The sequence below is a fragment of the Pelobates fuscus genome, chromosome 1 (genome assembly GCF_036172605.1).
Source record: "Pelobates fuscus isolate aPelFus1 chromosome 1, aPelFus1.pri, whole genome shotgun sequence".
Classification (NCBI taxonomy): Eukaryota; Metazoa; Chordata; class Amphibia; order Anura; family Pelobatidae; genus Pelobates; species Pelobates fuscus.
Window position 1 is genome coordinate 432,623,523 of NC_086317.1, and position 14,309 is coordinate 432,637,831.

General features: G+C 40.7%; 1 protein-coding gene across 1 annotated transcript in view; it reads right to left on the reverse strand.

Moving 5' to 3' along the window:
- The window catches only part of RXFP2 (relaxin family peptide receptor 2), a 318,798-nt gene that overhangs the window by 41,761 nt on the left and 262,728 nt on the right, over nucleotides 1-14,309 (reverse strand). Inside the window, exons 7-8 of the mRNA XM_063444871.1 lie at nucleotides 12,563-12,634; nucleotides 240-311 (exon numbers count right to left, since the gene is read on the reverse strand). Coding sequence (XP_063300941.1) covers nucleotides 240-311; nucleotides 12,563-12,634 — 144 coding nt within the window. The remainder of the gene's footprint in view (nucleotides 1-239; nucleotides 312-12,562; nucleotides 12,635-14,309) is intronic.

A 14,309-nucleotide genomic window follows, 5' to 3' on the forward strand; every position in this document is an offset into this window, starting at 1 on the left:
CTTCCCTCCAAAAAGAGCCTTCTACCCATAAAGATATATTCATCAAAGTGGAAGAATTCCAAGGCATTCCCTTCGGAATTTTCCCTGGCGTGCCTTTTAAAATGATACCCAAAGCCCCATACTGGTAGGTTCCGAATACCTGTAAGCCCTGCACCTGCTTCATTGTATAACTAATCACAGCACTGCAGGAGATGTATGCAAAGTTAAGTAAACCACAGAAGATGAGGAGTGATACTTACAAGAAAAACAATGACTCCAGGCCAGTAAATAACTCCTGTGAAATTGTCGTTATCGGGTTTTCATCGATGATTCTAAATGCAGGATGTAGAGATGCTGTTAGCAGACACATTTGATAAATTGTTTAAAAGAAACATGTCAAGCCAGCTTTATTATACCTATTGCACATCATAGACAGCTTTATGAACAAATGAGCAAACCCCTGTTTATTTTTTGAGTATTTATATCTGCATTTTCTGTCATTGCTGCATCAAAGTTGAGGAACCGGTGGGTAGGGGGATGGGGTGGGGGGGGGGAGGGATTTACACAGTGCATTATATACAAATGATAATAACACATAAGTTGCACCATGTATATTTCCTCTCTAGGGAAGTAAGATTTAACCAAGCAGGGAAATGAGGTCCAAAATAGAATGTGGTGATGGTGAATAATTGTCCACGAAAGAAAAAAGAAAAGAAAATTAAGGAAATCAGAAACCTAAAGGGATACTATAAGCATCAGAACAACTTCAGCTTAATGAATCCGTTTTGGTGTAAAGGGCATGATCCTGCAGTCTCACTGCTCAACTGATTCTTTCATTTTGGAGTTAAATCACTTTGTTTATGTAGCTCTATTCACACCTCCCTGCAGGTGACTTACACAGTCTCTCTACACATTTCCTGTAAAGAGAGATGTAATTTTAAGCTTCCTTTATTGCACAGTCTGTTTAATGTAGAATGTCTTATCTCCTGCTTTGTTATTAGGCTGTTAAAGATTGCAGTAGCCTTCTGTCTGTGATTAATGTTCAAATTACAGAGCAGGGGATAAAAAAAAAAAAAAAAAAAGGAAAAAATCTAGAAAGTAAACACCCGGTGCTGTTACACCTGATAAAATAAACACTTTTTTTCATGTAGGCTGTGTGAGTCACAGCCAGGGAGGTGTAACTATATTGACATAAACAGAAACAAAAGTGATTTAATTCCTAAATGGCAGATAATTTAGCAGTGAGACTGCAGGGCATGATCTATCCATTACAACTGATTCTTTGAGCTAAAGTTATTGTTGGTTCTTAGTGGACCTGTGAACTTTCTAAATAAACACCTTACTGCGAGCATATCTATTGACTTGCCATTATATATTCCTAGACATTAATTTATTGCACTCATTCAATGGAAGCTAAAATCACTAGAAGGTGCATTAAGCAGAATATAATAAAAGCAGGACAGCTGAATACATATTTGTATTAATTTAGCAGAAGGCGCAAGGCTGTAGTCTGCAGTGGTAAAATGTGAAATCATTGCGTAGATATTTGATAACAGCTTGTTAAATGGTTTAAAAAAACACTAATCCGTAAAATTTGATGAAACACAATTTTGACATGTAACACAGCACAAAGCAGGAATGAGAAATATTTTACAGCAGGTGCCAGTACATCAATCATACAATGCTTTCTTGCGAGTTAATAAAGAATCCTAGGTATTTTCTCTTAATGTTTATGTTTTCACTACCACACATATCATGTGGATAAGGATGCCATTATTTATTTACTGTTATTTAAGATCAATGTCACCAGTTCGGTATACTTTTTGATTATGGAACTGCTACCAGCACCTTTAATACTGTCTGGCTGCGTATTGTTCGCTAAATTTTTACAAGTAATCTGTTGATAAATATGTTGCACTCTGTGATGAATGTGTAGTAGAATAGTTGGTCACAGTGGTGCTTCATTAACCCCTTCAGGACGGAGTCAATAGTGCACGTTCTGATCAAAACAAAACGTAAACAAAAACTGGAATTTGCGCTACATGTCTGTTCACCCGTAGTTCCCCTCTTTCATATTATATGCATCCACACTTATTATATATCATTTTGTTCAGGAGAAACAGGGCTTTAATTTATCATTAACTATTCATATATGGAACATAATTCATTATGAATAAAATTTAAAAATTTTTTGAGAAAATAAGATTTTTTTTTTAATTTGTATTTCCGTCTGACATTTTAGCTGTGAATGTCATAATACTGTTAGGTTTTACTGCACAAAAATGCACATATTTGTAATCAGCGATGTCTCACGAGTACAACAGTATCCCCCATTAACAGGTTTTATGGTGTTTTGGAAAGTTACAGGGTCAAATATAGAACGTTCCATTTTCAAATAGAAATTTGCCAGAGTGGTAATGTTACCTTTGAGACGGTGTGGTAGCCCAGCAATGAGAATTACCCCCATAATGGCATACCATTTGAAAAAGTAGACAACCAAAGGTATTGAAAGTGGGGTATGTTTAGTCTTTTTTAGTAGCCACTTAGTCACAAACACTGGCCAAAGTTAGCGTTCATATTTGTTTTTGTGTTAAGAAAGCAAAAAAAGTAATATTTGGCCAGTGTTTGTGACTAAGTGGCTACTAAGAAAGACTGGACATACCTCACTTGCAATACCTTGGGTTGTCTACTTTTGCAAATGGTATGCCATCATGGGGGTAATTCTCATTCCTGGGCTACCATACGCTCTCAAAGGCAACATAACCAATCTGGCAAATTTCAATGTCAAAAAAATGAAATACAAGCCTTATATGTGACTCTCTAACTTTCCAAAACACCATGAAACCTGTACATGGGGGGTACTGTTATTCTCGGGAGACTTCACTAAACACAAATATTAGTGTTTTAAAACAGTAAAACATATTACAACAATAATATAGTCCATAAAAGTGCAGTTCGTTTGTAAAAAATGCAAAAAACTTCACTTTTACTTAAAATACCATCGTTGTAATACAATTTACCAATTTGAAACACTAATATTTGAGTTCAGTGAAGTCTCCCGAGTAAAACAGTACCCCCCATGTACAGGTTTTATGTTGTCTTGGAGAGTTACAGGGTCAAATATAGTGCTTGCGAATTAAATTCTCAGCACTTTCTCCCTGTGTTGTCAGGTATGTCAATCAAATTTTAATTAATCAAATCACCTAATTATGTTAAAAGATTACTTAAATATACATGTAGAATTTTAATATATATGCATTTATAGGTATTTAAATTCTACGTGTAACTAATGTAATCTTTTATGTAATTATATGTATTTATCTATATATATATATATATATTTGCGGTTATTTGCATTTTATATATAAATAGATATATATAGAATGTCATTCTAAGTGTATTTTGTTACCAATATATATATATATATTAATAACAAAATACAGTTAGAATGAAATTACATATGTATATATAATTTATATTAAATTTTGTTTCAATATTTTATTTATTATTTTTATTATTTATTTATTTATTATTGTAATTATACGTATTTATATATATAATATATGTGTATATATCTATTATATATATAATACATGTATATTATATATATGTAACGTCATTCTAAGTGTATTTTAATACTAATATATGTACTTATATTAGTATTAAAATACACTATGTATGACGTTAAATATATATAATATACATATATATTATATATATAATATATATACATATATTATATATATAAAAATGCATTTAATTTATTTTATAACCTTTCTAATATTTTTTTTTACACCTCCTACCAGCAGGGGGACTGTCTAATATTTTAGACAGTCCCCCTGCTGGCAGATCCACAGCCAGCTATAGGGGGCCATGTGATCGCTCTTTGAGAGCGATCACATGGCCCCTGGGGGCCTGATTTGCCGTGGGGAGGGCTGCCTGGGCTGTGAGGCAGTCCTCCCGAAGCAGAGCGCCGGTAAGGTAAGTATACCAGGCGCTCCAGGGGCTTCAGCCATTACGGCGTGCTATGCCGTCACAACGGCTTTAAAGCCCACTTAATCCGTGACGGCATAGCACGTCGTAACGGCGTTAAGGGGTTAAATGGACCTGCTATCTCCATATGATAATTACGAAGAATAGTCATAGGCATCAGGCCAATGGAAAACCCAACTTAAGTGTCTTGTAGAAAGGACATCAGATATATACAATGTTTAGACCTAGTAAGACCACTAGGCCCAAACATCATCTGTATTTTATGTCCTTTCTACAACATGTGCACATTGTTTCAGAAAGGATATCCTTTCTACAACAAGTACAGAAACAAAAGAGGTAAAAGCATAATAAGTTACCCTCAGGGTCTCCCACCACCAGTGTCATCCATTGTAGTGTGAACATATACTTCAAAAATCTGGTTGAGTAGGCAAGCGTGTACGATCATGTGACGTAACGGGTATACATAGAAACCAAAACAACAAAAAACATGGGCCTGTACAGACGTCGGGTAGGAGCTGAGCCAGATGGTAAGCTATCACTTTTTTTCATAGGTATATATTGTTATATTGGTACTCATATGTCATAAATGATTAAGGCCACTAAACTGAAACAGTATATGTACCGTATATACTCGAGTATAAGCCGACCCGAATATAAGCCGAGGCCCCTAATTTTACCACAAAAAACTGGGAAGACATATTGACTCGAGTATAAGCCTAGGGTGGGAAATGCAGCAGCTACTGGTAAATTTCTAAATAAAATTAGATCCCCCAAAAATTACATTAATTGAATATTTATTTACAGTGTGTGTATTTAATGAATGCAGTGTGTGTTTGTGTAGTGTGTGTATATAATGAATGCAGAGTGTGTGTGTGTTTGTGTGAATGCAGTGTGTGTGCATATGATACAGAGTGTGTGTTTGTATAAATGTAGTGTGTGTGTATATAATGAATGCAGTGTGTGTATATGATGCAGTGTGTGTGTGTGTATATAAAATGCAGTGTGTGTATATAATGAATGCAGTGTGTGTGTATATGATGCAGTGTGTGTATATGATGCAGAGTGTGTGTTTGTGTGAAAGCAGTGTGTGTGTGTGTATATGATGCAGTGTGTGTTTGTGTAGTGTGTGTAAACTAGGTGGGGCAGGCCATTTTTATTTTAATATTGTTATTATTGTATTATTTTAATATTTGTTTCTTTTATTTTCCCCCTTCTCTGCTTGATACCTGGTGAGGGAGGGGGCTATCGGAATCCCTGGTGGTCCCGTGGATGGGCTGTGCACTGGGGGGGCCAGGAGCAAGCTCTTACCTGTGCAGCAGCTCACAGTGTAGTTCAGCTCACAGTGTAGATCTCGCGGTTTGCGTGCCGCGCGGAGCGTTGCCACGGTAACCCGTGGCAACGCTCTGACGGCCGCTGTTCTCGCGAGATTTACATTGTGAGTTGAACTACACTGTAAGCAGACCGCAAGATCTACACTGTGAGCTGCTGCACAGGTAAGTAAGAGCTTGCTCCCGGCCCCCAACAGGACCGGCGGGCTTGTAATGAGCCCGGCGGTCTTGGTCTGTATTATGGCAATGTAAGTTGCCATAATGCAGACATTGACTCGAGTATAAGTCGAGGGGGGCTTTTTCAGCACAAAAAATGTGCCGAAAAACTCTGCTTATACTCGAGTATATACGGTATTTTATGTCCTTTTTTACAATAAACTAAAAGTGCATGTCACCTCAGGTCATTGTTGAGTGTTAGTCGCGCTACAGCAGAAAGGCAGCGGGAGATTAGAGAGGTCAATGCGTGGCTAAAGTCTTGGTGCAGGAAAGAGGGTTTTGGGTTTTTAGAGCACTTGGCCAATTTTGCGCTTGGGTACAACCTGTATAGTCATGATGGATTGCACCTAAACGGAAGAGGGTCTGCTGTGCTGGGGGATAAGACGGCTAGAAGGTTGGAGGAGATTTTAAACTAGTGGTAGGTGTGGCGAAACCGACCTCGCCACTGGGCATTGGAGAAGCCTGTTTGCCCGCCTCCTACCTGCTGACTATGGCCCCAGGGTTATTTGGCCCTTCAAGTACAATATTTGGGCATATTGGATTTGTATGGTGCTGCTGCTGGCCCTTTAAAAACCGTCTGGGGACATACTGTGGAGTTACTGGGTGGCCACCATTTCATGTATCAGAGGCACATGGTGAAAACAATGGATGAAGCACATGGTGAGAACAATGGATGGCGGCCATTTTAACTCACAGACATTGTTGTGACTTTTCTACACGGTGCCATCTCGCCGGTATTTGGTACACAACGACATCGTGCAGTAGTTTTAAACTATACAACAGGGGACACATTATACAGTAATTATTTTTTATATAATCTGTATATGTTCTGTGGAATCTGCATTAAACTGTATCTTCCAAACTACTGAATGGATCTGGGTGAATTTTAGATATGTGGTTCACCCAGATCCCCTGGTTCTGATGATATACTTTATATGGGGTTATTGCATGTTTTGGGGTCCCTGTGATATGTTTCATAAAACTGTATTCTTCTGCCTGTGATAATGAGATTACCCATTGTGTTCAGTAATCCTATTACAGGCAGAGGGGAGGATGTTGTGTGGGAGTGTCTGTGTGTATTGTACAGATTGATTGGTTGTTTTGTCCTTCCCTGTGGGCGGTCCTGTATTCTCAACAACTGTAATAAAAACCAGGCTGGGAGTGCCAGCCTGAGTTCCTGTTTTACCCTCAAAGTGAAGTGTCGTCTCATTATTGGGGGAAGGAGTTATTGCATGCTGTTCCAGTTTGACTGCTAGGAGTGCAAACCTATTCGTATGGTTCCTATTCAACTGTCTACAGCATTCAGAGGCTTGAGAGGATTCATATGCTTCTCTGATTCGGTGATTGTGGTGTCGGCTAGAGTGCTTGGAGGCCTCAGGAAGCGCTAGGAGCATCCATTAACGGAGGTACCCGGTCGGGGTGCCAGGCGATCCGTTACAGAAGGGGGGAGGGTCAAAGCAATTTAGAAAATGGAGATAGATGGGCTTTAGCTCAGAACAAAGGGGATTGAGATGAGGGGAGGGGAAAGCTCAGAACAGAGGAGGTATGTAATATTGATAATTCACAAAAAGTACAAAAGACTCATGATAATATTAAATGTATGCTTACTAATGCAAGGAGCCTATATAACAAAATGGGGGAACTAGAGGCAATAGCATACACTAAACAATATTATATAATAGGCATAACAGAAACATGGTGGGATGAGACACATGGCTGGGCAGTTAATTTAAATGGGTACACGTTATTTAGGAAGGATAGTAGTTAAAGTCAAATCTTAGGCATGTGGAGTGTGACGAGGAAAATGTGGAGGCTTTATGGGTAGATATCTGCTTGGGGCAAACAAAGGGAAATCAATTATTGGTTGGGATATGTTGTAAACCACCTAATGTAAATATTATTGAGGAAGAACAGCTGTTTAAGATATAAGGAAGCCAATAACGCTTGCAAAAAGGCAATTAAAGTGGCTAAACTAGAAAATGAGAAATTGATGGCTAAAGAATGCAAAACCAACCCCAACATTTTTTTCAAGTACATCAATTCTAAAAAAACAAAAAATTAAAGTGTAGGTACACTGGAAACAGAGTTGGGTTTATTAGCTAATGAAGACCAGGAAAAAGCAGACATTTTAAATAACTATTTTTCTTCAGTATATATTAATGAGGATCCTGAGGGCAAGAGATATGCAAATGATTGCTGCAAAAAACTTGCAAATAACTTGTGGTTGGATAACTCGAGACAAGGTGCTACAGCTATTAAAGAAAATTAATGTAAATAAGGCTCCGTGGCCTGACGGTATTCACCCACGAGTACTTAAGGAGCTAAGTGGGGAAATAAGTGACCCTCTGTATTTAATTTTTCAAGATTCTTTTGTTTCAGGTGTTGTACCGGAGGATTGGAGGAAGGCAGATGTTGTTCCTATATTTAAAAAAGGGTTCAAAATCCTTGCCTGAAAATTATAGACCTGTGAGCTTAACTTCTGTAACTGGGAAAATATTTGAAGGGCTATTAAGGGATAATATTCAGGAATCCATTGGGAAGAGCTTTGTTATTAGCAATAATCAGCATGGTTTTATGAAATATAGGTCATGTCCAACTAACCTAATTGCATTCTACAAAGAAGTAAGTAGAAGTATAGATCAGGGTGTTGCAGTGGATGTGATCTACTTGGATTTTGCCAAGGCATTTGATACGGTTCCTCACAATGGGTTAGTCTTCAAACTAAAAGAAATTGGTCTAGATGAATATTCTTGTTCTTGGGTAGAACATTGGCTTAAGGATAGAGTAAAATCGAGAAGGGTTCTGTTTTTGGACCACTTCTATTTAACAATGATCTTGAAATAGTCATTGAAAGCCATGTATCTGTCACGGTTCTCACCGCGACATCCAGTCTGCCAGACGAGGTCACCCCAGGAGTGCCCAGCAGGGGATTTGAACTGTGGACTCTGGCTTCTTGAATCCTGCTCTTTTGCCACTGTGCTATCCAGCCATTCATAGTATTGCTTTAATAGGTGTCCTTGCCTTGTTTCCAGCACTGGGAGCTGAACTTACCCGTGGCTGCTCTCGCACACCTGTATCCTATATTAATTGGCTGGATATAAAAGCCTGCCTCACCCTAGGAGGGGTGTCAGTTCATTGTCTCTGGTTCCCTTGTTTGGTTCCTGTCTCTCCGTATCAGCGTTCCAGTATTTCCTAACTGATTCTGGCTTCTGACCTTGGCTTTCCTCCTGGACTACTCTGATCTCTGACTTCCCTGATTTTGGCTTTCCTTGACTACGCTTCTGCTAATCCCTGCTGTACTGAGACTTGGAGCACTTTTCCTGGAAAGCCCCTGTGCACACACTCACAGGTCAGGTGGTGTCTTACCTGGTCACCCTGTTCTGTGTCTACTTTGCAAGGGTGAGCGTATAACTCTGTGTGCTGGACTCCCCATCAGGTAAGACTCCTTACAGTATCAGTGTTTGCAGATGACACAAAACTTTGTAAAGTAATAAAATGTGAGCAGGATATTGCTTTGCTGCAGAGAGATTTGGATAGATTGGGAGACTGGGCACTAAAATGGCAGATGAAATTTAACGTAGAGAAATGCAAAGTTATGCACTTCGGGGTTAAGAATGCACAAGTAACTTACACACTAAATGGTAGTGAATTGGGGATAACCACACAAGAAGGATTTGGGAATGGTTATAGACAACAAATAAGGCAACAATATGCAATGTCAATCTGCAGTTGCTAAAGCCAGTAAGGTTTTGTCATGTATAAATAGAGGCATAAATTCTCGGGATGAAAATATAATTTTGCCTCTTTATAAATCGCTGGTAAGACCACACCTTGAATATGCTGTGCAATTTTGGGCGCATGTTCTAAAGAAAGATATCATGGCACTAGTAAAAATCCAGAGACGAGCTACAAAATTGATAAAAGGAATGGAGCAATTTAGTTATGAAGAAAGGTTAAAATAAAAATTAAATCTGTTTAGTTTGGAAAAACGGCGCCTGAGAGGGGATATGATAACGTTATACAAATATATTCGGGGCCAGTACAAACCATTATCTGTAAATCTATTCATGAACAGGGCTATACATAGGACACGAGGTCACACATTTAGGCCTGAAGAAAGGAGATTTCATCTAAGGCAAAGAAAAGGTTTTTATACAGTAAGAGCAATAAGGATATGGAATTCTCTGCCTGAAGAGGTGGTTTTGTCAGAGTCTATACAGATGTTTAAACTGCAATTGGATAAATACTTACAAAAACATAACATACAGGGATATAATTTCTAACTAGTGGGGTAATAGCTGTTTGATCCAAGGAGACATCTGACTGCTATTTTGGGGTCAAGAAGGAATTATTTCCTAGTTTGTGGCAAAATTGGAAGCGCTTCAGACTAGGTTTTTTGCCTTATGTTGTTGCTGTTGATCCAAAAGATGTGAGGAAGGCTGAATTTGATGGACGCAAGTCTCTTTTCAGCTATGTAACTATGTAAGTTGGCTTTACCCTGCTTAAAACTGCTTTTTTAGTGACTCGAAACTTAGTTGTGTTATCACAATTCAGTGAGCAAATCCCCCCCAAAACATCTAATGTATATTGTACATTATACATAGTTACCTAAAAGAAAATGTTAGAAAACAAGGTTAACAGTATGTTTTCTGCTAAAGAAACTGATTTTTCTTCTTCTATCATTTAAATGTTTTTCATATTTTTTGTTGTAAGAACAATCTGGAACACTTGTCTGGTGAGTTTTGATTTATTAAAAAATAATGAGTTGATAAGATTCACAGAATTTAATAAGCAGATTACTGAATTCCACAGTGAGCATTGCTATCTTCTCAACTGCTAGACAGCTTCAATGCTAATCTTAGGGATAAGAATTTAAGTAAAGTTCAGCAGAGAAGCAATTTTAATACAATTATGTGAACCAGAAGACATCATGGTTTCAAATTAAAGCCTTGAAAGTCAATATTCTGCAAGGTACAGTATACATAGACTTGGGTTTGTAGTGTTCACTTAATCTAAAGAAAGATGTTACGACACTTTAAAATATTTATAGAATTTCAAAAGCCATGATTTAATTGATCTGATTCCTGAAATCAGGGCCGGACTGGGAAAAAAATTCGTCCCGGGCATTTTTTTACCACAGTGGCCCACTAAGAAGGGGGTGGGGCAGAGAGGGTGTGTTTTGTCATCACTAATGACAAACACGCCCCCTCTCAAAGTGAGCATGTTGGTTCAATGCTCTTCCAGGGCAGACCATGCGCAGAGCTCTAGCATGAGAAAAAAGCCCTGTATTTGTTCTGCACAGCGCAAGCAAATTTAATAACATGCTTGCACTGTGTTTCCTTGCAACTTGTCTCTGGTGTCTCTATAAATGGATACCAGGAGACAAAAATGCCAGGAAAGAGTATTGTGCAGAGTGAGCTGATTGTGGTGTGGTATTGTGTTATAAGGTCGGTTTTAGGCGTGTTGTGTTTGTGGTGTAATGTAATGCATATGTGGCTAGGGGCTGTAGAGAATGTGTGTATAGGGGATGTAGCAAGAGTGTGCATGCAGGCTATAGTGTGTGTGTGTGTGTGTGTGTGTGTATACGTGATGTAGTGTTTGTAGAGAGTGTGTGTTTGTGTTTGCTTACAATGAATCTAGTGTGTGTGTATATATATGTATTGTGTGTGGTGCAGTGTCGGGGGTTCTGTGTGTATGTGAGAGGTGCTGTGTGATGTGTGTGTGTGTGGGTGCTGTGGATGGTGTGTGTGTGTGAGAGTGCTGAGTGTGATTGTGATGTGTGAGTGCTGTGGATGATGTGTGATGTGTGTGGGAGTGCAGATGTGAGTGCTGTGGATGATGTGTGTGAGAGTGCTGTGGATGATGTGTGTGAGAGTGCTGTGGATGATGTGTGTGAGAGTGCTGTGGATGATGTGTGTGAGAGTGCTGTGGATGATGTGTGTGTGTGTGAGAGTGCTGAGTGTGAGAGTGCTGAGTGTGAGAGTGCTGAGTGTGAGAGTGCTGAGTGTGAGAGTGCTGAGTGTGAGAGTGCTGTGGATGATTTGTGTGAGAGTGCTGTGGATGATTTGTGTGAGAGTGCTGTGGATGATTTGTGTGAGAGTGCTGTGGATGATTTGTGTGAGAGTGCTGTGGATGATTTGTGTGAGAGTGCTGTGGATGATTTGTGTGAGAGTGCTGGGAATGATTTGTGTGAGAGTGCTGTGGGTGATGTGTGTGAGAGTGCTCTGTATAAATGTTAGAAGGGATTGTGGAAAAATGAGTAAGCATTATGTCCCCCCCCCCCTCCCTTCTTACCTTTTAGCCTGGGAGGGGGGGGACCGGCACGCTGTTGAGTGGGAGGGGGGGGACCGGCATGGTGCACCTTCCCTGGTGGTCCAGCGGTGAGTGAACTCTAGCCTGCGGGCTAGAGTTCACTCTCGCGAGATCCGGTCGTTGCCATGGCAACACTTCGGATCTCGCGAGAGGAACCCGGCGGAGCTGCAAGATAGAGCTCCGCCGGGTTCCTCTGCTGGCAGGCTTGCTCCCTCCCTCTCTCCCCGCCGGCGGCCGCCTTTGACAGCATGTGGGCCGGTGAGGGAGATCTTTGATCTCCCCACCGGCCCTCCATGGAATACAGCGGGGCCGGCTCTAGGATAGTGCCGGCCCTGCAAAGACCGGCAGGGGAGATCCTGGGACCTTCCCCTGCCGGCCTCGGCCCGCGGACCACCGGGCATTTTCCCAGTGTGCCCGATGGCCAGTCCGGGCCTGCCTGAAATGAACTAATATTCAAATGTTTTTAACGAGTCACAACCTTTTCTAAAGCTGGCCTGATCACTGCTCCCCAATTCGAGTTATTGGAAAAGGATCTGGGGACCCAAAGCCTACCTAGAAGACATCATCAATAGCCCATGTGTATGTCTATGAGAGATTATCTGCGGGGAAACACCACCTGACCCTTCAACTCCATGTGCAATAATTAACATTAGTACTGTCAATGATTACACAGTAACGCATTGAGGTTTTAAATTGTAATATTGGAAGGTTGGATACAATGTAAATATACTTACAGCCATTTTAGTTCACGCAAGTGGCTGAATACACCAACATGTAGGTTGACAATACAGTTGTTACTAAGATATCTAAAAAGAAAGGATACAGATTTGAAAAAGGATTGTTAGAAGAAATGTAGATAGTCATAGGTGGCAATACAATTAATTGTTAGGATGGTTCATACTCAGAGCCAGAATTCCATAAGGCAAGTAAAGGCACCCACATATAGGCACCTGTCCACTAGGGGGCGCCTGTTTTTAGCATTTACAATTTACCTTTTTTAATCTTAAGTAGGCTGGTGGGGAGAGATAAGTACCAGGAGCCTTGGCCAGTATAGTCTGTAGTCCATTAAGCCTTAGTAGCAGAGCTGCAGTAACTGTTTTAGAGGGTTTTAACCCCTTAAGGACCAAACTTCTGGAATAAAAGGGACTCCTGACATGTCATGTGTCCTTAAGGGGTTCAACTCAGTGCTAACCTAGCTCCTCCAGTGTCTGTGTGTGAGGCTGGAAAGGAATTGAAAGGGATCACTTCCCATGTGCCCACTACGTACCTCTCACACAGGAAATGCATTGCAGCTGGGGCAGGGAAGGCTCTGAGTGATGCACACTGTATAACAACTCCTGCAGCTATAATATTATCAATCTGACTGGTTCACAGACGACATAGGAGTGTGAGAACTTTGCAAATAACCCATCAAGTCTTAATCTGAAAATAAACCCTTTACCTTAATCCTATGCCTAACTCCTCTTAAAAACAAAACACATTGTGTACTCAAAAACTAAATTTAACCCAACTCTAACCATAAACTCAATAATCCTAAACGGCTTTTATGCTACAACTTTAACTCCTCTCAGGATTTACCCCTCTTTAACCTTAACCCCCTTTTACCATAGCCAGTTTTAACATTATGTTAACACTGCCTGCATTTACACAACATACTCACAGATTCAACACAATACAGTAGAGACAGAGTAGATATATGCACGTACATACATTTATACATATGCAGTTGTCAAATATGAATTTTTTTTTATATCTTTTTAGGCCTGCAATGTCCAGTTAATAAATTAATTATACTTTTTTTTTTTTTATGCCTTTTGTCAGGGTGGGGAGAAAGGGGTGCCCTATAAAATGTACCGGTCATGTTAATCAGGCCTTGTTCTTCCTGTGGTTTGTAGGTACCCTAGGAGGTTTCTATGGATGCTGTACCTGCTGTTGTAATGATTCAGGGTAGAACTGTGCCCCCATGTAGTAAATCTGTTAGTTATGAGGGTGGACTTCTGAATGCAGTGCCGTCACGGTTCTCACCAGATAGACAGACAGACGTGGTCGCTCCTGGAGTTCCCAACAGGGTACTTGAACAGGGGAACTTCTCAGTCCTGGTCCTGCTTTCTGCCTCTGAGCCACAGCAGCTTTATACAGTGACTACTGATTCCGGTCCTGTTCATCCTGGCATGGCTACTACACTGGGGGCTGCACCTTGTCTTGGCTGTGTTTCACCTGACCCTGATCAGTCCTCAGCAGGGTACAGTGGCGTACATACCAGGGTCGCGGCTGCGACCGGGCCCGGCCCACCAAGGGGCCCGGCCGCCCCTGCGACCCGGTATGTACGCTCTGGGCCAGCCTCTTCTCCTGGGGCCCAGGAGCCGGCCACCTCAGGGCCCCCCGAGGCTGGCCCTGCTTACACCGGCAGGCAGGCTGGCCGGTGCGCGAGGGAGCACTTTCCCCTGAGTGCTTCCTCTTCAGCTCCCTCGCGCACCGCAC